The 24046-nt window shown below is 47.4% G+C and overlaps 1 protein-coding gene and 1 pseudogene across 1 annotated transcript; both read left to right on the top strand.

The window, feature by feature from the left end:
* Nucleotides 1-2062: 2062 nt before the first annotated feature.
* LOC116361886 (polysialoglycoprotein-like) lies at nt 2063-4912 on the top strand (annotated as a pseudogene).
* Nucleotides 4913-15288: 10376 nt separating this feature from the next.
* On the top strand, nt 15289-18089 carry LOC116361889 (polysialoglycoprotein-like). Its single transcript, XM_031816216.1, has 5 exons — nt 15289-15421; nt 15596-15661; nt 15814-15897; nt 16033-16235; nt 18069-18089. Exons 1-5 carry the CDS (start codon nt 15322-15324, stop codon nt 18087-18089), a joined length of 474 nt encoding a protein of 157 aa, XP_031672076.1. The 5' UTR covers nt 15289-15321.
* Nucleotides 18090-24046: the final 5957 nt, after the last annotated feature.

The following is a 24046-nucleotide window of genomic DNA, read 5'->3' as shown; positions in this document are numbered from 1 at the left end:
GTGCGCCCCTGGCTGTCCCTCACGTCTAGATCCAGCAGAGACTGAACCAGGACCTCCATAGCATGGTGGTGACTGTGGTACGCATGAATAGATATTCACTCTTAATATAATCAATGTCCTAGAGTAGACCAGTGGTACACCTGAACAGAAATACAGTGCTAGACCTCTAAAGTAGACCAGAGTCTTTCAATCGGGAGCCCATTTTTGCTCCTGCCCAGCATAAACATCGGAGGTTCCTGTCAAGCGTGGGATTGAGAAACAAACACTCTACTTCTCCTCTGAGGTTGATTAACTCAAATGGCAAAATAAGGAAATCATCCTCATCATCACTGTGTAGAATATGCATGTATTTTACACTAATCAGGAATAGATCGGAATATGGTGTGTGAGTCTGTCTGGACAGTCAACTTCCTGTGGAAAATCTACACCATGCTTGCATCCCAGATAGCACCCTATTCCCTATGTAGTGAACTACTTTTGATCAGGGCCTATAAGGATCTGATCAAACGTAGTGTACTAAATAGGGAATAGGGTGCCATTTGTCATATGGAGACCACTACAGGAGCAGGTAGGCTTTACTCACAGCGAGGTGTAGAGGGCTGATGGGAGCTCTGACATCAGATTCGTTCAGGATGTCTGTCCCTGAGGTTTCAATTAGTCGAGGAAAGAGAAGAACGGCCAGTTCAGACTTGGAAAAAGAACATCAAGAGTGACGATGCGTCCACGACAAACATGCAGCCACACCTTAAAACCTACTGTTGGGTTCTGAGAATATGAAATCTACGAATTCATGTCACTGAGGGAGAGAGCTTAATGTATAACGTTTACATTATGTCAGGATATGTTTTTGTTAGCCATCAGGCATCCTATGGGTGGGATCCTCTGGGATGAGAAGAGACACAGTCTGGTACCAATCACCATGTCAGCCTTGAGTTGGGGAGGAGTGAGCACTTTGGGGTAGCGGTCAGGTCAGATGAAGTGAGGAAGAACAGATATCACTAAGGTTCTGTCTAGCAACAGAGATGCATTGACTGTTTAGATGTGTAGGAGGAGACTCAGCATAGGAGAGAGGATTAAATATCAGTGCTTGTGTGAATATGTTTTTTGTCTAATGCAGCTGTCTTGACCCTCTGGGAAGAATAAACTTGGTTCAAGCATTCATAGTGTCCGTCGAGTTTTTACTCTGAGAATTAGAACCTAACAGTTGGCACTGCGAGCAGGGTTCTCGAACGCTGTTGGATTTGGGTGTATTAGCAGTAGCAATAAAGAGAGGTTGGTTTTATGCCCTGTTGGGGTGGGGAACCATGACAGATTATGTGGAAATAGGAAGACAAGTGTGAATCATTTTGGTAATGTGTGTTATCAACAACAGTGATATTTGAACAGATTGGAGATGACTATCCATAACAATAAAATCCTTCATACAGTGAGGTTAGGTTACCATGCTTGTCCTGCCCCACAGCTGTAGACACAGCCTTCTCCAGGTCCTCAGACACTAGCTGGAGATCCATTACAGGATGTCTGTCACCTCACTGAGCCCCTATTGCAGGTTAGGGGTCACATCCACTTGAATGTCCTTCATATGACGAACCTCCTACAGAGCAAATGAGGAAAACATGATATATTAGGATTTATGTTAGTAGCAATAGAATATGGGAATTTTATCTCAACGCTACCTACAGCTATCATATTTATTTATGTATGTGATCTATGTAAATAAATAAATATATCACAGCTGTAAAACTGTGAAGGACTATAGGTGGAGGCCTACCCATTTCCCAGGAGCATTGTAAAACGTGGATTTGGGTACAGTGTTTATTTCCCCCTAATATCTTTGAAGATTACACCTAAAATAATTAGGCCTACTTCTTTCTACTGCTGATCTGAGACCATTAGGGTTAATCATTACAGATATAAATGCAATATATGGAGTAGAAAAGATTGCCTGCCCACCAACTTGATAAGAATCAACATGTGTTCTACATGGTCTATTTCTATCTGAACGTAACAACTCAATCAAGCTTGTTAATTGATCGTTAAGCCATGTTTGTCAGGTAAACGGTCATTAGTGGCCTATATAAGCCTCATACAGGCCATGGGAAGACATTACCTGTTGATAACACAGACTATTTTCATGATCATGGGAGGTGTGAGAGAATTGCTGCTCGTTGTGATGACTGTGGGGGTTGTCAAAGGTTGGTTCACTAATGTTTAAGGGATTTGTTTGGTAAATATGCTTAACTTTATAAGTTGGGTATTAATATTTGACTGTCTGTATCTTCCGCGTTGGTCATCTTTTATTCTTCACTGCTATTAATATATGTAGCTATTTTGTGTGAACTCAACTTCTGTCAACACTTTCTCCTCAGTTTCTTGTTACCCTGTTGGAAAGTCCCAGAAGCAAGATCAAGTCTCTCTGCAGAGGAGACTTGGAGGTAAGTGTTTCTTTCCACAACCCTTCTAGCTATGTTCTTTGTCACTGTCTATGGTGCTGCTGTGTTTGACACTCATTCAACAGCATAGAGTAACTCAGTCTAAATAATGTTGTCAAACCTTTTGCTTGTGTACCTAAACCTAAATTTTTCAGAGCTGTCATCAAATGACGTCTCCATTGTGCATGCCCTGGCCTTGCTCCGATCCATAGGGTCTGACGCGAAACAAACCAGAGAAGGTACGGCCTGAAACATATACTTTGAAAACTGTTGGCTTCATGTTGCTCAAAATTCGATTAGCAATTTGGCCTAGACCGTGTAGAACAGATGTGTTGCTGTAGAATACCCAACTGTTCCTTTTGTTTTTTCTCAAGAGTATTTAGAGACCAATGAAGTAGAATCCCAAGCTTCTCCAAACCATGGTAGTTCTCCGGCAAATGATGCCCTGTCCTCTGAGGAGAAGCTGAGGCACATGTCCTCTGACGACGCCACCTCTGAAGCTGCCACCGGCCCGTCCTCTGACGACGCCACCTCTGAAGCTGCCACCGGCCCGTCCTCTGACGACGCCACCTCTGAAGCTGCCACCGGCCCGTCCTCTGACGACGCCACCTCTGAAGCTGCCACCGGCCCGTCCTCTGACGACGCCACCTCTGACGCTGCCACCGGCCAGTCCTCTGACGACGCCACCTCTGACGCTGCCACCGGCCCGTCCTCTGACGACGCCACCTCTGAAGCTGCCACCGGCCCGTCCTCTGACGACGCCACCTCTGAAGCTGCCACCGGCCCGTCCTCTGACGACGCCACCTCTGAAGCTGCCACCGGCCCGTCTCTGACGACGCCACCTCTGAAGCTGCCACCGGCCCGTCCTGCGACGACGCCACCTCTGAAGCTGCCACCGGCCCGTCCGGCGACGACGCCACCTCTGAAGCTGCCACCGGCCCGTCCGGCGACGACGCCACCTCTGAAGCTGCCACCGGCCCTGAAGCTGCCACCGCCCGTCCGGCGACGACGCCACCTCTGAAGCTGCCACCGGCCCGTCCGCGACGACGCCACCTCTGAAGCTGCCACCGGCCCGTCCGGCGACGACGCCACCTCTGAAGCTGCCACCGGCCCGTCCGGCGACGACGCCACCTCTGAAGCTGCCACCGGCCCGTCTGGCGACGACGCCACCTCTGAAGCTGCCACCGGCCCGTCCGGCGACGACGCCACCTCTGAAGCTGCCACCGGCCCGTCCGGCGACGACGCCACCTCTGAAGCTGCCACCGGCCCGTCCGGCGACGACGCCACCTCTGAAGCTGCCACCGGCCCGTCCGGCGACGACGCCACCTCTGAAGCTGCCACCGGCCCGTCCGGCGACGACGCCACCTCTGAAGCTGCCACCGGCCCGTCCGGCGACGACGCCACCTCTGAAGCTGCCACCGGCCCGTCCGGCGACGACGCCACCTCTGAAGCTGCCACCGGCCCGTCGGCGACGACGCCACCTCTGAAGCTGCCACCGGCCCGTCCGGCGACGACGCCACCTCTGAAGCTGCCACCGGCCCGTCCGGCGACGACGCCACCTCTGAAGCTGCCACCGGCCCGTCCGGCGACGACGCCACCTCTGAAGCTGCCACCGGCCCGTCCGGCGACGACGCCACCTCTGAAGCTGCCACCGGCCCGTCCGGCGACGACGCCACCTCTGAAGCTGCCACCGGCCCGTCCGGCGACGACGCCACCTCTGAAGCTGCCACCGGCCCGTCCGGCGACGACGCCACCTCTGAAGCTGCCACCGGCCCGTCCTCTGACGACGCCACCTCTGAAGCTGCCACCGGCCCGTCCGGCGACGACGCCACCTCTGAAGCTGCCACCGGCCCGTCCTCTGACGACGCCACCTCTGTAGCTGCCACCGGCCCGTCCTCTGACGACGCCACCTCTGAAGCTGCCACCGGCCCGTCCTCTGACGACGCCACCTCTGAAGCTGCCACCGGCCCGTCCTCTGACGACGCCACCTCTGAAGCTGCCACCGGCCCGTCCTCTGACGACGCCACCTCTGAAGCTGCCACCGGCCCGTCCTCTGGACGACGCCACCTCTGAAGCTGCCACCGGCCCGTCTGGCGACGACGCCACCTCTGAAGCTGCCACCGGCCCGTCCTCTGGCGACGACGCCACCTCTGTAGCTGCCACCGGCCCGTCCTCTGACGACGCCACCTCTGAGCTGCCACCGGCCCGTCTGGCGACGACGCCACCTCTGTAGCTGCCACCGGCCCGTCCTGGCGACGACGCCACCTCTGAAGCTGCCACCGGCCCGTCCGGCGACGACGCCACCTCTGAAGCTGCCACCGGCCCGTCCTCTGACGACGCCACCTCTGAAGCTGCCACCGGCCCGTCTGGCGACGACGCCATGGATATCTGACGTGGGACATGCAATAGTTAACGGGTACTCTAGTCCAGTGTGTAACTGCATTTGCTTGTTTTGGCTCAAATAAACATTAACTGTAATACTTGTGTCCTCTGTATTGTTTTGGTGGTTCCTACTTGGAGCTGAGGTCTATGACCTGACTTGAGTAACTGGGGTGATGGCAACATTTATTTTGCATTATATCCATGCGCCAGCAATATTACTCTGACCCCTGTGTTTTAAATTACCATTTGACTTAAGCTACATTTGCTCAGTGTTGGTCCATTTATGCTAGTAGCATCACATGATACCTCACACAGCATTTTGACGCCATTTCCGGTCACAACTTGCAGACTTGTTTACGTGTTGCTGTGTTTTGTTGCCTACTTTGCTACATGACAACTTTACGGTTTTTACTTTATAATTACCGTTTATATTTTTGGTTTTTCCCCTCGTGTCAGGGTTGCGTCAATTCGAATCTGGTATCAGGAAAAATATAAAAATGAGGCACCGACGTATGCTATGTATTTTTTATTAGCTAAGCAGTAAGTGGTAAATGCAATTTTCGTATATACGGGCTCTCTGTCCCACCTCGCAGGGCAAAACAGAACTGACTTGTTCCTGACAAAGATATTTAATATACTCTGACAGAAGTAGTTCCTGCTTCCGAGCCGGCCTGTCAGAGTAGAGACTAGGCTGGGTGAGTCTAAACCACGCCCAATCGTTGATTGTTGGCGCAGAGGCTGGTCCCAGCCCTCTAAGCGCTTCAGCGGTCAGTCGTTGTAGCTGTGTAGATATGCAGTTATCAGGCACCTGGCTCCTGTTATCTAACAAGACTGTTCTCGCAACACTACGTTCTGAATGTGCCCCCCCCAACTCATTGCACAGGTCCGGCCTTCATGTTATGTATTTTTCCATCATGAGAAAGGCCCATGGCCCTGAAACTGTTAACAAGGGTTCAAGTCAGCTATGTTGCATAACACATACATACATCCACACAAGCCAACAGCAGATAATATTAAATCACATATGGTAACGGGCTATAGTGCATAACACAGAATCCTCATACTCCGGACGCTTTATCTGGACATGGTTCGTCAGGACCTCCAACAGCCGAAGCTAAGTAACATTAACATGATGCCTTCTAATTGCAGTCGCTGTACTCATACAGGAGAACGATCGCCTTACGGTGAGGATACAACTGTGCTACAAGCCCAGCTTCAGACGCAATCGTTAGGCAAGGGTAATTTCTGTGTAGGAAAGGATGAAACAGCGTCTGTGCCACCAGTAAGTACAGATAGTAACGTTAGTATAAATCCCCTCGCACGGTCCCCGCAGCCGGACAACTTTCTCACGGTTTCTGGAGGGTAATGCTGTAGGAATGCTCAACCGGTGTCGCTCATTCAGCCGACAAACTTTCAACCGGTTTTCCCCATTAAGCAACGAGTCGGAGTCAGAGGCCGAGCCTTCTCTTGTCTCTACTCCTCCCGTTACGGGGTCTGAGACGCCGAAGCTTCCCACCATTAGCTCTGACAAATTGAAAACTCTCGTCATTGGCGACTCCATTACCCGCAGTATTAGACTTAAAACGAATCATCCAGCGATCATACACTGTTTACCAGGCGGCAGGGCAACCGACGTTAAGGCTAATCTGAAGATGGTGCTGGCTAAAGCTCAAACTGGCGAGTATAGAGATATTGTTATCCACGTCGGCACCAACGATATTAGGATGAAACAGTCAGAGATCACCACATAGCTTCAGCGTGTAAATCAGCTAGAAAGATGTGTCGGCATTGAGTAATTGTCTCTGGCCCCCTCCCAGTTAGGGGGAGTGATGAGCTCTACAGCAGAGTCTCACAACTCAATCGCTGGATGAAAACTGGTTTCTGCCCCTCCCAAAAGATAGAATTTTGTATATAATTGGCCCTCTTTCTGGGACTCACCCACAAACAGGACCAAGCCTGACCTGCGGAGGAGTGACGGACTCCATCCTAGCTGGAGGGGTGCTCTCATCTTATCTACCAACATAGACAGGGCTCTAACTCCTCTAGCACCACAATGAAATAGGGTGCAGGCCAGGCAGCAGGCTGTTAGCCAGTCTGCCACTAGCACAGTCAGTGTAGTCAGCTCAGCTATCTCCATTGAGACCGTGTCTGTGCCTCGACCTAGGTTGGACAAAACTAAACGTGGCGGTGTTCGCCTTAGCAATCTCACTAGGATAAAGACCTCCTCCATTCCTGTCATTATTGAAAGAGATCATGATACCTCACATCTCAAAATAGGGCTACTTAATGTCATATCCCTTACTTCAAAGGCAATTATAGTCAATGAACTGATCATAATCTTGATGTGATTGGCCTGATTGAAACATGGCTTTAGCCTGATGAATTTACTGTGTTAAATGAGGCCTCACCTCCTGGCTACACTAGTGACCATATCCCTCGTGCATCCCGCGGAGGTGTTGCTAACATTTACGATAGCAAATTGAAATGTACAAACAAACAAAAAAGACGTTTTCATCTTTTGAGCTTCTAGTCATGAAATCTATGTAGCCTACTCAATAACTTTTTTTTAGCTACTGTTTACAGGCCTCCTGGGCCATATACAGCGTTCCTCATTGAGTTCCCTGAATTCCTATCGGACCTTGTAGTCATAGCAGATAATATTCAAATTTTTGGTGACTTTAATATTCACATGAAAAAGTCCACAGACCCACTCCAAAAGGCTTTCATCATCGACTCAGTGGGTTTTGTCCAACATGTCTCTGGACCTACTCACTGTCACAGTCATACTCTGGGCCTAGTTTTGTCCCATGGGATAAATGTTGTGGATCTTAATGTTTTTCCTCATAATCCTGGACTATCGGACCACCATTTTATTACATTTGCAATTGCAACGAATAATCTGCTCAGACCGCAACCAAGGAACATCAAAAGTCGTGCTATAAATTCACAGATGACACAAAGATTCTTTGATGTCCTTCCAGACTCCCTCTGTCTACCCAAGGATGCCAGAGGACAAAAATCAGTTAACCACCTAACTGAGGAACTCAATTTAACCTTGCGCAATACCCTAGATGCAGTTGCAACCCTAAAAACTAAAAACATTTCTCATAAGAAACTAGCTCCCTGGTATACAGAAAATACCCGAGCTCTGAAGCAAGCTTCCAGAAAATTGGAACGGAAATGGCGCCACAACAAACTGGAAGTCTTCCGACTAGCTTGGAAAGACAGTACCGTGCAGTATCGAAGAGCCCTTGCTGCTGCTCGATCATCCTATTTTTCCAACTTAATTGAGGAAAATAAGAACAATCCGAAATTCCTTTTTGATACTGTCGCAAAGCTAACTACAAAGCAGCATTCCCCAAGAGAGGATGGCTTTCACCTCAGCAGTAATAAATTCATGAACTTCTTTGAGGAAAAGATGATTATTAGAAAGCAAATTACGGACTCCTCTTTAAATCTGCGTATTCCTTCAAAGCTCATTTGTCCTGAGTCTGCACAACTCTGCCAGGACCTAGGATCAAGAGAGACACTCAAGTGTTTTAGTACTATATCTCTTGACACAACGATGAAAATTATCATGGCCTCTAAACCTTCAAGATCCATACTGGACCCTATTCCAACTAAACTACTGAAAGAGCTATGTTGAACATAATAAACAGATCTCTATCCACCGGATGTGTACCAAACTCACTAAAAGTGGCAGTAATAAAGCCTCTCTTGAAAAAGCCAAACCTTGACCCAGAAAATATAAAAAACTATCGGCCTATATCGAATCTTCCATTCCTCTCAACATTTTTAGAAAAGGCTGTTGCGCAGCAACTCACTGCCTTCCTGAAGACAAACAATGTATACGAAATGCTTCAGTCTGGTTTTAGACCCCATCATAGCACTGAGACTGCACTTGTGAAGGTGGTAAATGACCTTTTAATGGCATCAGACCGGGGCTCTGCATCTGTTCTCGTGCTCCTAGACCTTAGTGCTGCTTTTGATACCATCGATCACCACATTCTTTTGGAGAGATTGGAAACCCAAATTGGTCCATACGGACAAGTTCTGGCCTGGTTTAGATCTTATCTGTCGGAAAGATATCAGTTTGTCTCTCTGAATTGTTTGTCCTCTGACAAATCAACTGTAAATTTCGATGTTCCTCAAGGTTCTGTTTTTAGGACCACGATTGATTTCACTATATATTTTACCTCTTGGGGATGTCATTTGAAAACATAATGTTAACTTTCACTGCTATGCAGATGACACACAGCTGAACATTTCAATGAAACATGGTGAAGCCCCAAAATTGCCCTCGCTAGAAGCATGTGTTTCAGACATAAGGAAACGTTCTACTTTTAAACTCGGACAAAACAGAGATGCTTGTTCTAGGTCCCAAGAAACAAAGAGATCTTCTGTTGAATCTGACAATTAATCTTAATGGCTGTACAGTCGTCTCAAATAAAACTGCGAAGGCCCTCGGCGTTACTCTGGACCCTGATCTCTCATTTGAAGAACATATCAAGACTGTTTCAAGGACAGCTTTTTTCCATCTACGTAACATTGCAAAAATCAAACTTTCTGTCCAAAAATTATGCCGAAAAATGTAGCCATGCTTTTGTCACTTCTAGGTTAGACTACTGCAATGCACTACTGCTCTACTTTCCGGCTACCCGGATAAAGCACTAAATAAACTTCAGTTAGTGCTAAATAGGATCCTGACTAGAACCCCAAAAATATATCATATTACTCCAGTGCTAGCCTCCCTACACTGGCTTCCTGCCTCTAACCCTATGAACAGGGGCTGAGTTACTGGCTTACTAGGGCTCTTTCATACCGTGCCTAGGAGGGGTGATGTGATCTTCCTGTCTGGGTTGGCGCCCTCCCTTGGGTTGTGCCGTGGCGGAGATCTTTGTGGGCTACACTCGGGCCTTGTCTCAGGATGGTAAGTTGGTGGTTGAAGATATCCCTCTAGTGGTGTGGGGGCTGTGCTTTGGCAAAGTGGGTGGGGTTATATCCTTACTGTTTGGCCCTGTCCGGGGGTGTCATCGGATGGGGCCACAGTGTCTCCTGACCCCTCCTGTCTCAGCCTCCAGTATTTATGCTGCAGTAGTTTATGTGTCGGGGGGCAAGGGTCAGTTTGTTATATCTGGAGTATTTATCCTGTCCTATCCGGTGTCCTGTGTGAATTTAAGTATGCTCTCTCTAATTTTCTCTTTCTCTCTTTCTTTCTCTCTCTCGGAGGACCTGAGCCCTAGGACCATGCTTCAGGACTACCTGGCATGATGACTCAACTGTTCTGCCTGTGATTATTATTATTTGACCATGCTGGTCATTTATGAACATCTTGGCCATGTTCTGTTATAATCTCCACACGGCACAGCCAGAAGAGGACTGGCCACCCCACATAGCCTGGTTCCACTCTAGGTTTCTTCCTAGGTTTTGGCCTTTCTAGGGAGTTTTTCCTAGCCACCGTGCTTCTACACCTGCATTGCTTGCTGTTTGGGGTTTTAGGCTGGGTTTCTGTACAGCACTTTGAGATATCAGCTGATGTACGAAGGGCTATATAAATACATTTGATATTATTTTGATTTGACATGATGTGGAATGGGTTCTAGTTCATTTTAACTTGATGGTTGTGTAACTGAGTGTTTGGGGTTGGTACATATGAGGATGTTGCTAGAATCGGGGTATGGTGTCAGTGCTAACTAATATCACGGTTGACAACTTGCATTTCAATTACTCTGCTGGGTGTCTACTAGTCTTCTCTCCTAACTGACTTGGTTTCCTATTAGTGAATGCTTACATGTAAAACCAGCTCTCGTCACTCATACAGGTGCCCCTACTCTCCTAACCTCCCCTCAGTAACTAACGAAGGCACAAAATGATGACATAAATATCACAAAAAAGAATACATTAATGAATCATTTACTTTCTAGAGGCCAAAGGACAGGTAGGTTTAATAATGTAATATGTCCCATCAAAAAGTCCTGTTGTTCACATACCAGCATCCTAAATGGCACTGCTTTTGACCAGAACCCTATGGACCCTGTTCAACAGTAGTGTACTATTCAGTATAGGGTTCCTTTTGGGATGCATTAAATCTTTACAATTACTCATCAGAGCAAATGCTACCATTTTTTTATTCCCACAGAGCCTGTGGGAATAAAAAAAGACATGAATGATTTTATAAAAATATTTGTTCATACAGAATGTATGATTTCCCCTCCTCCCACATGGATTACAGACAAGAGGCTAGGTGCGTTCTGACTGTCTTAGTGTGCGGATAAACATGACAATCACTCTCATGAAACTTAAATGAAACATCACTCCTTATGTCTTTTCTCAGCACAAACACTCAGCCCAATTTCTACAGTCAAAACAGGTTTTGAAAATGCTTCTTCCACATCTTTTGGTCCCTGTCTGTTTTGCTCTCAGTGAAGTGCTACTATCCCCTTGGACTACAGGTTATTGCCGTCATAAGGTGTGCGTCTGTCTGTTGGCCGGACACTTTCTACCGTTTAGGACCTTTGTGGGTAAAGGTAAAGATGGGGTATAGCAGCAGCAGTTCCTCTGAAGTCCAGTATCTGCTGGAAGGGAACCTGGTGGTATGAGAGGATGAGTGTGGGCCTGTTGTGCCTCCCCCTATCCCTCCCTCTTCTCTCTCTCTGTCTGAGGGACTCTTAAGGTTCCTGTGCGGACTGTCTCGGTTCGTGCCCTCCTGAAGCTGGCTGTGGTGATTTAAGACACGCTATGTTTATGTGTGTATTTGTTTGTGGCCTCTGGCCCACTTCGCTGTCCCTCTGTCCAGTACATACCGTTGTAGCAGGCCAAGTGTAGTGGCGTGTAGCCCTGGTTGTCTGTGATGACGGGGAGGGTCCACACTGACTGGGCGGTGTGTAGGAGCCACCCCAGTATCCCGATGTGTCCGGACGCCGCCACCAGGTGGACATGGCTCCGCCCCTTACCTTCCCGAACCAGGAAGCTGGCACTGTGCTGCACTCCTCGTGAAAAGTCACCGCCTAGGAGGAAGGGAAGGGAGGGGAGACAAGAATGGATTTGAATAATTTATAATCAATTAAATAATAAGGAATCATAATAGGTATATTTGGGCATAATTTATATTCCATGCTAGATCCCACACCAAAGCCATCCCTAGTATTTCAATGGCCCCATCCCTAGATCAGAACAAGCCTCCCCCTCTCTTTCTGTGTGTGAGCGCGTACAGCCAACTCTCCTCACAACCCTTCTGTGTAGAGCTGTTCTGTGCCATTTGTCTTTGGCTTCTACGCTTGCTCCCTTGTTGAACAGGGAGTACACACAGTCTGTGTCCGCTCAGCACCGACAGCATCAGAGGGGTTCTGATACACAAGACAACAGGTCATATTACAAACTGGTAGTAACCAGGCTGAGTCCCAAATGGCAACCTATTCCCTATATGGTACACTACTCTTGACCTGAGCCCATAGGACTTTGGTTTAAAGTACTGTACCAAGTAGGGTACAGGTTGCCATTTTGGATGCAGCCCCAGTTTCAAAATCTCTTTATTTCAGGAATTGTATCCAAAACCCAAGTGACTATTCCGTCTTGAATGTCCACTGTACTCTGGATGTCAGCATTTCCAATCAGCAAACGCAAACACTCCGAATGTCCGTTGGTTGCTAGAGGAAGATAAACAGAGAGGATATAACAATGTGAGATGATTGACCTTCAGTAGCTAGAGATGGAAAAACTGAGAAGATATAAGAATGTGAGATGATTGACCATTGGTAGCGAGAGGAGGATAAACAGAGAGAATATAAGAATGTCAGATGATTGACCATTGGTAGCTAGAGGAGGATCAACAAGAGGATATAAGAATGTCAGATGATTGACCATTGGTAGCTAGAGGAGGATCAACAGAGAGGATATGAGCAGATTGCTGGACGACTATAACCTTCACATGAACAGACAGATTTCAAGAACAGTGGTGTTGGTAGATGACATCCTCATGATGTTAACACAGCAGATAATAAAGAATTTTGGGGCTGAGGCCATTGAAGCCTGTCACTTGCTAGCTGTGTACCTGGCTCTGGATAGAAGTCTCCCCTGTGCACTGATCTAGGATCAGCTTACCCTCCCTAGATCCTCAATCATTAGTGGAGAACATGACAAAAAATGACCTTAGATCAGTGTCTCGTGGGCATTTTCACACGATACCATCCCTAGAGTGGACATAGTCGTCCTAGCAACATGACCAAACAAATGGCCATCTTGGTCAGGAAAACTTTTTAATTACAGAAGCTCTATGTGATATCCTTATGTCTACCTGCAGCGTGGATGGGGGTCCTCTTCAGAGTGAAGTCTTTAACCAGGATGGAGGCTTCCTGGTTGATGAGGACGTCAACACACTCCACAAGGCTTTTTAAGGCAGCCAGGTCCAGAGGGGTGCGCCCCTGGCTGTCCCTCACGTCTAGATCCAGCAGAGACTGAACCAGGACCTCCATAGCATGGTGGTGACTGTGGTACGCATGAATAGATATTCACTCTTAATATAATCAATGTCCTAGAGTAGACCAGTGGTACACCTGAACAGAAATACAGTGCTAGACCTCTAAAGTAGACCAGAGTCTTTCAATCGGGAGCCCATTTTTGCTCCTGCCCAGCATAAACATCGGAGGTTCCTGTCAAGCGTGGGATTGAGAAACAAACACTCTACTTCTCCTCTGAGGTTGATTAACTCAAATGGCAAAATAAGGAAATCATCCTCATCATCACTGTGTAGAATATGCATGTATTTTACACTAATCAGGAATAGATCGGAATATAGTGTGTGAGTCTGTCTGGACAGTCAACTTCCTGTGGAAAATCTACACCATGCTTGCATCCCAGATAGCACCCTATTCCCTATGTAGTGAACTACTTTTGATCAGGGCCTATAAGGATCTGATCAAACGTAGTGTACTAAATAGGGAATAGGGTGCCATTTGTCATATGGAGACCACTACAGGAGCAGGTAGGCTTTACTCACAGCGAGGTGTAGAGGGCTGATGGGAGCTCTGACATCAGATTCGTTCAGGATGTCTGTCCCTGAGGTTTCAATTAGTCGAGGAAAGAGAAGAACGGCCAGTTCAGACTTGGAAAAAGAACATCAAGAGTGACGATGCGTCCACGACAAACATGCAGCCACACCTTAAAACCTACTGTTGGGTTCTGAGAATATGAAATCTACGAATTCATGTCACTGAGGGAGAGAGCTTAATGTATAACGTTTACATTATGTCAGGATATGTTTTTGTTAGCCATCAGGCATCCTATGGGTGGGATCCTCTGGGATGAGAAGAGACACAGTCTGGTACCAATCACCATGTCAGCCTTGAGTTGGGGAGGAGTGAGCACTTTGGGGTAGCGGTCAGGTCAGATGAAGTGAGGAAGAACAGATATCACTAAGGTTCTGTCTAGCAACAGAGATGCATTGACTGTTTAGATGTGTAGGAGGAGACTCAGCATAGGAGAGAGGATTAAATATCAGTGCTTGTGTGAATATGTTTTTTGTCTAATGCAGCTGTCTTGACCCTCTGGGAAGAATAAACTTGGTTCAAGCATTCATAGTGTCCGTCGAGTTTTTACTCTGAGAATTAGAACCTAACAGTTGGCACTGCGAGCAGGGTTCTCGAACGCTGTTGGATTTGGGTGTATTAGCAGTAGCAATAAAGAGAGGTTGGTTTTATGCCCTGTTGGGGTGGGGAACCATGACAGATTATGTGGAAATAGGAAGACAAGTGTGAATCATTTTGGTAATGTGTGTTATCAACAACAGTGATATTTGAACAGATTGGAGATGACTATCCATAACAATAAAATCCTTCATACAGTGAGGTTAGGTTACCATGCTTGTCCTGCCCCACAGCTGTAGACACAGCCTTCTCCAGGTCCTCAGACACTAGCTGGAGATCCATTACAGGATGTCTGTCACCTCACTGAGCCCCTATTGCAGGTTAGGGGTCACATCCACTTGAATGTCCTTCATATGACGAACCTCCTACAGAGCAAATGAGGAAAACATGATATATTAGGATTTATGTTAGTAGCAATAGAATATGGGAATTTTATCTCAACGCTACCTACAGCTATCATATTTATTTATGTATGTGATCTATGTAAATAAATAAATATATCACAGCTGTAAAACTGTGAAGGACTATAGGTGGAGGCCTACCCATTTCCCAGGAGCATTGTAAAACGTGGATTTGGGTACAGTGTTTATTTCCCCCTAATATCTTTGAAGATTACACCTAAAATAATTAGGCCTACTTCTTTCTACTGCTGATCTGAGACCATTAGGGTTAATCATTACAGATATAAATGCAATATATGGAGTAGAAAAGATTGCCTGCCCACCAACTTGATAAGAATCAACATGTGTTCTACATGGTCTATTTCTATCTGAACGTAACAACTCAATCAAGCTTGTTAATTGATCGTTAAGCCATGTTTGTCAGGTAAACGGTCATTAGTGGCCTATATAAGCCTCATACAGGCCATGGGAAGACATTACCTGTTGATAACACAGACTATTTTCATGATCATGGGAGGTGTGAGAGAATTGCTGCTCGTTGTGATGACTGTGGGGGTTGTCAAAGGTTGGTTCACTAATGTTTAAGGGATTTGTTTGGTAAATATGCTTAACTTTATAAGTTGGGTATTAATATTTGACTGTCTGTATCTTCCGCGTTGGTCATCTTTTATTCTTCACTGCTATTAATATATGTAGCTATTTTGTGTGAACTCAACTTCTGTCAACACTTTCTCCTCAGTTTCTTGTTACCCTGTTGGAAAGTCCCAGAAGCAAGATCAAGTCTCTCTGCAGAGGAGACTTGGAGGTAAGTGTTTCTTTCCACAACCCTTCTAGCTATGTTCTTTGTCACTGTCTATGGTGCTGCTGTGTTTGACACTCATTCAACAGCATAGAGTAACTCAGTCTAAATAATGTTGTCAAACCTTTTGCTTGTGTACCTAAACCTAAATTTTTCAGAGCTGTCATCAAATGACGTCTCCATTGTGCATGCCCTGGCCTTGCTCCGATCCATAGGGTCTGACGCGAAACAAACCAGAGAAGGTACGGCCTGAAACATATACTTTGAAAACTGTTGGCTTCATGTTGCTCAAAATTCGATTAGCAATTTGGCCTAGACCGTGTAGAACAGATGTGTTGCTGTAGAATACCCAACTGTTCCTTTTGTTTTTTCTCAAGAGTATTTAGAGACCAATGAAGTAGAATCCCAAGCTTCTCCAAACCATGGTAGTTCTCCGGCAAATGATGCCCTGTCCTCTGAGGAGAAGCTGAGGCACATGTCCTCTGACGACGCCACCTCTGAAGCTGCCACCGGCCCGTCCGGCGACGACGCCACCTCTGAAGCTGCCACCGGCCCGTCCGGCGACGACGCCACCTCTGAAGCTGCCACCGGCCCGTCCGGCGACGACGCCACCTCTGAAGCTGCCACCGGCCCGTCCGGCGACGACGCCACCTCTGAAGCTGCCACCGGCCCGTCCGGCGACGACGCCACCTCTGAGCTGCCAGCCGGACGACGCCACCTCTGAAGCTGCCACCGGCCCGTCCGGCGACGACGCCACCTCTGAAGCTGCCACCGGCCCGTCCGGCGACGACGCCACCTCTGAAGCTGCCACCGGCCCGTCCGGCGACGACGCCACCTCTGAAGCTGCCACCGGCCCGTCCGGCGACGACGCCACCTCTGAAGCTGCCACCGGCCCGTCCGGCGACGACGCCACCTCTGAAGCTGCCACCGGCCCGTCCGGCGACGACGCCACCTCTGAAGCTGCCACCGGCCCGTCCGGCGACGACGCCACCTCTGAAGCTGCCACCGGCCCGTCCGGCGACGACGCCACCTCTGAAGCTGCCACCGGCCCGTCCGGCGACGACGCCACCTCTGAAGCTGCCACCGGCCCGTCCGGCGACGACGCCACCTCTGAAGCTGCCACCGGCCCGTCCGGCTGACGACGCCACCTCTGAAGCTGCCACCGGCCCGTCCGGCTGACGACGCCACCTCTGAAGCTGCCACCGGCCCGTCCTCTGACGACGCCACCTCTGAAGCTGCCACCGGCCCGTCCGGCGACGACGCCACCTCTGAAGCTGCCACCGGCCCGTCCGGCGACGACGCCACCTCTGAAGCTGCCACCGGCCCGTCCGGCGACGACGCCACCTCTGAAGCTGCCACCGGCCCGTCCGCGACGACGCCACCTCTGAAGCTGCCACCGGCCCGTCCGGCGACGACGCCACCTCTGAAGCTGCCACCGGCCCGTCCGGCGACGACGCCACCTCTGAAGCTGCCACCGGCCCGTCCTCTGTAGCTGCCACCGGCCCGTCCTCTGGCGACGACGCCACCTCTGTAGCTGCCACCGGCCCGTCCTCTGGCGACGACGCCACCTCTGAAGCTGCCACCGGCCCGTCTGGCGACGACGCCACCTCTGAAGCTGCCACCGGCCCGTCCTCTGACGACGCCACCTCTGAAGCTGCCACCGGCCCGTCTGGCGACGACGCCATGGATATCTGACGTGGGACATGCAATAGTTAACGGGTACTCTAGTCCAGTGTGTAACTGCATTTGCTTGTTTTGGCTCAAATAAACATTAACTGTAATACTTGTGTATTGTTTTGGTGGTTCCTACTTGGAGCTGAGGTCTATGACCTGACTTGAGTAACTGGGTTGATGGCAACATTTATTTTGCATTATATCCATGCGCCAGCAATATTACTCTGACCCCTGTGTTTTAAATTACCATTTGACTTAAGCTACATTTGCTCAGTGTTGGTCCATTTATGCTAGTAGCATCACATGATACCTCACACAGCATTTTGACGCCATTTCCGGTCACAACTTGCAGACTTGTTTACGTGTTGCTGTGTTTTGTTGCCTACTTTGCTACATGACAACTTTACGGTTTTTACTTTATAATTACCGTTTATATTTTTGGTTTTTCCCCTCGTGTCAGGGTTGCGTCAATTCGAATCTGGTATCAGGAAAAATATAAAAATGAGGCACCGACGTATGCTATGTATTTTTTATTAGCTAAGCAGTAAGTGGTAAATGCAATTTTCGTATATACGGGCTCTCTGTCCCACCTCGCAGGGCAAAACAGAACTGACTTGTTCCTGACAAAGATATTTAATATACTCTGACAGAAGTAGTTCCTGCTTCCGAGCCGGCCTGTCAGAGTAGAGACTAGGCTGGGTGAGTCTAAACCACGCCCAATCGTTGATTGTTGGCGCAGAGGCTGGTCCCAGCCCTCTAAGCGCTTCAGCGGTCAGTCGTTGTAGCTGTGTAGATATGCAGTTATCAGGCACCTGGCTCCTGTTATCTAACAAGACTGTTCTCGCAACACTACGTTCTGAATGTGCCCCCCCCAACTCATTGCACAGGTCCGGCCTTCATGTTATGTATTTTTCCATCATGAGAAAGGCCCATGGCCCTGAAACTGTTAACAAGGGTTCAAGTCAGCTATGTTGCATAACACATACATACATCCACACAAGCCAACAGCAGATAATATTAAATCACATATGGTAACGGGCTATAGTGCATAACACAGAATCCTCATACTCCGGACGCTTTATCTGGACATGGTTCGTCAGGACCTCCAACAGCCGAAGCTAAGTAACATTAACATGATGCCTTCTAATTGCAGTCGCTGTACTCATACAGGAGAACGATCGCCTTACGGTGAGGATACAACTGTGCTACAAGCCCAGCTTCAGACGCAATCGTTAGGCAAGGGTAATTTCTGTGTAGGAAAGGATGAAACAGCGTCTGTGCCACCAGTAAGTACAGATAGTAACGTTAGTATAAATCCCCTCGCACGGTCCCCGCAGCCGGACAACTTTCTCACGGTTTCTGGAGGGTAATGCTGTAGGAATGCTCAACCGGTGTCGCTCATTCAGCCGACAAACTTTCAACCGGTTTTCCCCATTAAGCAACGAGTCGGAGTCAGAGGCCGAGCCTTCTCTTGTCTCTACTCCTCCCGTTACGGGGTCTGAGACGCCGAAGCTTCCCACCATTAGCTCTGACAAATTGAAAACTCTCGTCATTGGCGACTCCATTACCCGCAGTATTAGACTTAAAACGAATCATCCAGCGATCATACACTGTTTACCAGGCGGCAGGGCAACCGACGTTAAGGCTAATCTGAAGATGGTGCTGGCTAAAGCTCAAACTGGCGAGTATAGAGATATTGTTATCCACGTCGGCACCAACGATATTAGGATGAAACAGTCAGAGATCACCACATAGCTTCAGCGTGTAAATCAGCTAGAAAGATGTGTCGGCATTGAGTAATTGTCTCTGGCCCCCTCCCAGTTAGGGGGAGTGATGAGCTCTACAGCAGAGTCTCACAACTCAATCGCTGGATGAAAACTGGTTTCTGCCCCTCCCAAAAGATAGAATTTTGTATATAATTGGCCCTCTTTCTGGGACTCACCCACAAACAGGACCAAGCCTGACCTGCGGAGGAGTGACGGACTCCATCCTAGCTGGAGGGGTGCTCTCATCTTATCTACCAACATAGACAGGGCTCTAACTCCTCTAGCACCACAATGAAATAGGGTGCAGGCCAGGCAGCAGGCTGTTAGCCAGTCTGCCACTAGCACAGTCAGTGTAGTCAGCTCAGCTATCTCCATTGAGACCGTGTCTGTGCCTCGACCTAGGTTGGACAAAACTAAACGTGGCGGTGTTCGCCTTAGCAATCTCACTAGGATAAAGACCTCCTCCATTCCTGTCATTATTGAAAGAGATCATGATACCTCACATCTCAAAATAGGGCTACTTAATGTCATATCCCTTACTTCAAAGGCAATTATAGTCAATGAACTGATCATAATCTTGATGTGATTGGCCTGATTGAAACATGGCTTTAGCCTGATGAATTTACTGTGTTAAATGAGGCCTCACCTCCTGGCTACACTAGTGACCATATCCCTCGTGCATCCCGCGGAGGTGTTGCTAACATTTACGATAGCAAATTGAAATGTACAAACAAACAAAAAAGACGTTTTCATCTTTTGAGCTTCTAGTCATGAAATCTATGTAGCCTACTCAATAACTTTTTTTTAGCTACTGTTTACAGGCCTCCTGGGCCATATACAGCGTTCCTCATTGAGTTCCCTGAATTCCTATCGGACCTTGTAGTCATAGCAGATAATATTCAAATTTTTGGTGACTTTAATATTCACATGAAAAAGTCCACAGACCCACTCCAAAAGGCTTTCATCATCGACTCAGTGGGTTTTGTCCAACATGTCTCTGGACCTACTCACTGTCACAGTCATACTCTGGGCCTAGTTTTGTCCCATGGGATAAATGTTGTGGATCTTAATGTTTTTCCTCATAATCCTGGACTATCGGACCACCATTTTATTACATTTGCAATTGCAACGAATAATCTGCTCAGACCGCAACCAAGGAACATCAAAAGTCGTGCTATAAATTCACAGATGACACAAAGATTCTTTGATGTCCTTCCAGACTCCCTCTGTCTACCCAAGGATGCCAGAGGACAAAAATCAGTTAACCACCTAACTGAGGAACTCAATTTAACCTTGCGCAATACCCTAGATGCAGTTGCAACCCTAAAAACTAAAAACATTTCTCATAAGAAACTAGCTCCCTGGTATACAGAAAATACCCGAGCTCTGAAGCAAGCTTCCAGAAAATTGGAACGGAAATGGCGCCACAACAAACTGGAAGTCTTCCGACTAGCTTGGAAAGACAGTACCGTGCAGTATCGAAGAGCCCTTGCTGCTGCTCGATCATCCTATTTTTCCAACTTAATTGAGGAAAATAAGAACAATCCGAAATTCCTTTTTGATACTGTCGCAAAGCAAAGCTAACTACAAAGCAGCATTCCCCAAGAGAGGATGGCTTTCACCTCAGCAGTAATAAATTCATGAACTTCTTTGAGGAAAAGATGATTATTAGAAAGCAAATTACGGACTCCTCTTTAAATCTGCGTATTCCTTCAAAGCTCATTTGTCCTGAGTCTGCACAACTCTGCCAGGACCTAGGATCAAGAGAGACACTCAAGTGTTTTAGTACTATATCTCTTGACACAACGATGAAAATTATCATGGCCTCTAAACCTTCAAGATCCATACTGGACCCTATTCCAACTAAACTACTGAAAGAGCTGCTTCCTGTGCTTGGCCCTCCTATGTTGAACATAATAAACAGATCTCTATCCACCGGATGTGTACCAAACTCACTAAAAGTGGCAGTAATAAAGCCTCTCTTGAAAAAGCCAAACCTTGACCCAGAAAATATAAAGAACTATCGGCCTATATCGAATCTTCCATTCCTCTCAACATTTTTAGAAAAGGCTGTTGCGCAGCAACTCACTGCCTTCCTGAAGACAAACAATGTATACGAAATGCTTCAGTCTGGTTTTAGACCCCATCATAGCACTGAGACTGCACTTGTGAAGGTGGTAAATGACCTTTTAATGGCATCAGACCGGGGCTCTGCATCTGTTCTCGTGCTCCTAGACCTTAGTGCTGCTTTTGATACCATCGATCACCACATTCTTTTGGAGAGATTGGAAACCCAAATTGGTCCATACGGACAAGTTCTGGCCTGGTTTAGATCTTATCTGTCGGAAAGATATCAGTTTGTCTCTCTGAATTGTTTGTCCTCTGACAAATCAACTGTAAATTTCGATGTTCCTCAAGGTTCCGTTTTTAGGACCACGATTGATTTCACTATATATTTTACCTCTTGGGGATGTCATTCGAAAACATAATGTTAACTTTCACTGCTATGCAGATGACACACAGCTGAACATTTCAATGAAACATGGTGAAGCCCCAAAATTGCCCTCGCTAGAAGCATGTGTTTCAGACATAAGGAAGTGGATGGCTGCAAACGTTCTACTTTTAAACTTGGACAAAACAGAGATGCTTGTTCTAGGTCCCAAGAAACAAAGAGATCTTCTGTTGAATCTGACAATTAATCTTAATGGCTGTACAGTCGTCTCAAATAAAACTGCGAAGGCCCTCGGCGTTACTCTGGACCCTGATCTCTCTTTTGAAGAACATATCAAGACTGTTTCAAGGACAGCTTTTTTCCATCTACGTAACATTGCAAAAATCAAACTTTCTGTCCAAAAATGATGCCGAAAAATGTATCCATGCTTTTGTCACTTCTAGGTTAGACTACTGCAATGCACTACTGCTCTACTTTCCGGCTACCCGGATAAAGCACTAAATAAACTTCAGTTAGTGCTAAATAGGATCCTGACTAGAACCCAAAAAATATATCATATTACTCCAGTGCTAGCCTCCCTACACTGGCCTCCTGTCAAGGCAAGGGCTGATTTCAAGGTTTTACTGCTATCTCTCTGATTTGGTCCTGCCATACATACCTACACGGTCACAAGACGCAGGCCTCCTAATCGTCCCTAGAATTTCTAAGCAAACAGCTGGAGGCAGGGCTTTCTCCTATAGAGCTCCATTTTTATGGAATGGTCTGCCTACCCATGTGAGAGACGCAAACCCGGTCTCAACCTTCTCTTCAGTGGGTCATATGATGGAGTGTAGTCTGGCCCAGGAGTGTGAAGGTGAACGGAAAGGCTCTGGAGCAACGAACCGCCCTTGCTGTCTCTGCCTGGCCGGCTCCCCTCTTTCCACTGGGATTCTCTGCCTCTAACCCTATTAACAGGGGCTGAGTTACTGGCTTACTAGGGCTCTTTCATACCGTGCCTAGGAGGGGTGATGTGATCTTCCTGTCTGGGTTGGCGCCCTCCCTTGGGTTGTGCCGTGGCGGAGATCTTTGTGGGCTACACTCGGGCCTTGTCTCAGGATGGTAAGTTGGTGGTTGAAGATATCCCTCTAGTGGTGTGGGGGCTGTGCTTTGGCAAAGTGGGTGGGGTTATATCCTTACTGTTTGGCCCTGTCCGGGGGTGTCATCGGATGGGGCCACAGTGTCTCCTGACCCCTCCTGTCTCAGCCTCCAGTATTTATGCTGCAGTAGTTTATGTGTCGGGGGGCAAGGGTCAGTTTGTTATATCTGGAGTACTTCTCCTGTCCTATCCGGTGTCCTGTGTGAATTTAAGTATGCTCTCTCTAATTTTCTCTTTCTCTCTTTCTTTCTCTCTCTCTCTCGGAGGACCTGAGCCCTAGGACCATGCTTCAGGACTACCTGGCATGATGACTCCTTGCTGTCCCCAGTCCACCTGGCCGTGCTGCTGCTCCAGTTTCAACTGTTCTGCCTGTGATTATTATTATTTGACCATGCTGGTCATTTATGAACATCTTGGCCATGTTCTGTTATAATCTCCACACGGCACAGCCAGAAGAGGACTGGCCACCCCACATAGCCTGGTTCCACTCTAGGTTTCTTCCTAGGTTTTGGCCTTTCTAGGGAGTTTTTCCTAGCCACCGTGCTTCTACACCTGCATTGCTTGCTGTTTGGGGTTTTAGGCTGGGTTTCTGTACAGCACTTTGAGATATCATCTGATGTACGAAGGGCTATATAAATACATTTGATGTTATTTTGATTTGACATGATGTGGAATGGGTTCTAGTTCATTTTAACTTGATGGTTGTGTAACTGAGTGTTTGGGGTTGGTACATATGAGGATGTTGCTAGAATCGGGGTTAATGGTGTCAGTGCTAACTAATATCACGGTTGACAACTTGCATTTCAATTACTCTGCTGGGTGTCTACTAGTCTTCTCTCCTAACTGACTTGGTTTCCTATTAGTGAATGCTTACATGTAAAACCAGCTCTCGTCACTCATACAGGTGCCCCTACTCTCCTAACCTCCCCTCAGTAACTAACGAAGGCACAAAATGATGACATAAATATCACAAGAAAGAATACATTAATGAATCATTTACTTTCTAGAGGCCAAAGGACAGGTAGGTTTAATAATGTAATATGTCCCATCAAAAAGTCCTGTTGTTCACATACCAGCATCCTAAATGGCACTGCTTTTGACCAGAACCCTATGGACCCTGTTCAACAGTAGTGTACTATTCAGTATAGGGTTCCTTTTGGGATGCATTAAATCTTTACAATTACTCATCAGAGCAAATGCTACCATTTTTTTTATTCCCACAGAGCCTGTGGGAATAAAAAAAGACATGAATGATTTTATAAAAATATTTGTTCATACAGAATGTATGATTTCCCCTCCTCCCACATGGATTACAGACAAGAGGCTAGGTGCGTTCTGACTGTCTTAGTGTGCGGATAAACATG

This window comes from Oncorhynchus kisutch, unplaced genomic scaffold (assembly GCF_002021735.2).
Source record: "Oncorhynchus kisutch isolate 150728-3 unplaced genomic scaffold, Okis_V2 scaffold761, whole genome shotgun sequence".
NCBI lineage: Eukaryota > Metazoa > Chordata > Actinopteri > Salmoniformes > Salmonidae > Oncorhynchus > Oncorhynchus kisutch.
This window is presented reverse-complemented; position numbering and strand designations above follow the sequence as displayed.

Coding starts and splice junctions, on each gene's coding strand:
- LOC116361889 (XM_031816216.1), top strand. CDS start 15,322: ATGGGAAGACATTACCTGTTGATAACACAGACTATTTTCATGATCATG. Junction 15,422..15,595: donor GACTGTGGGGGTTGTCAAAG/GTTGGTTCACTA, acceptor CTTTCTCCTCAG/TTTCTTGTTACCCTGTTGGA. Junction 15,662..15,813: donor TCTGCAGAGGAGACTTGGAG/GTAAGTGTTTCT, acceptor TAAATTTTTCAG/AGCTGTCATCAAATGACGTC.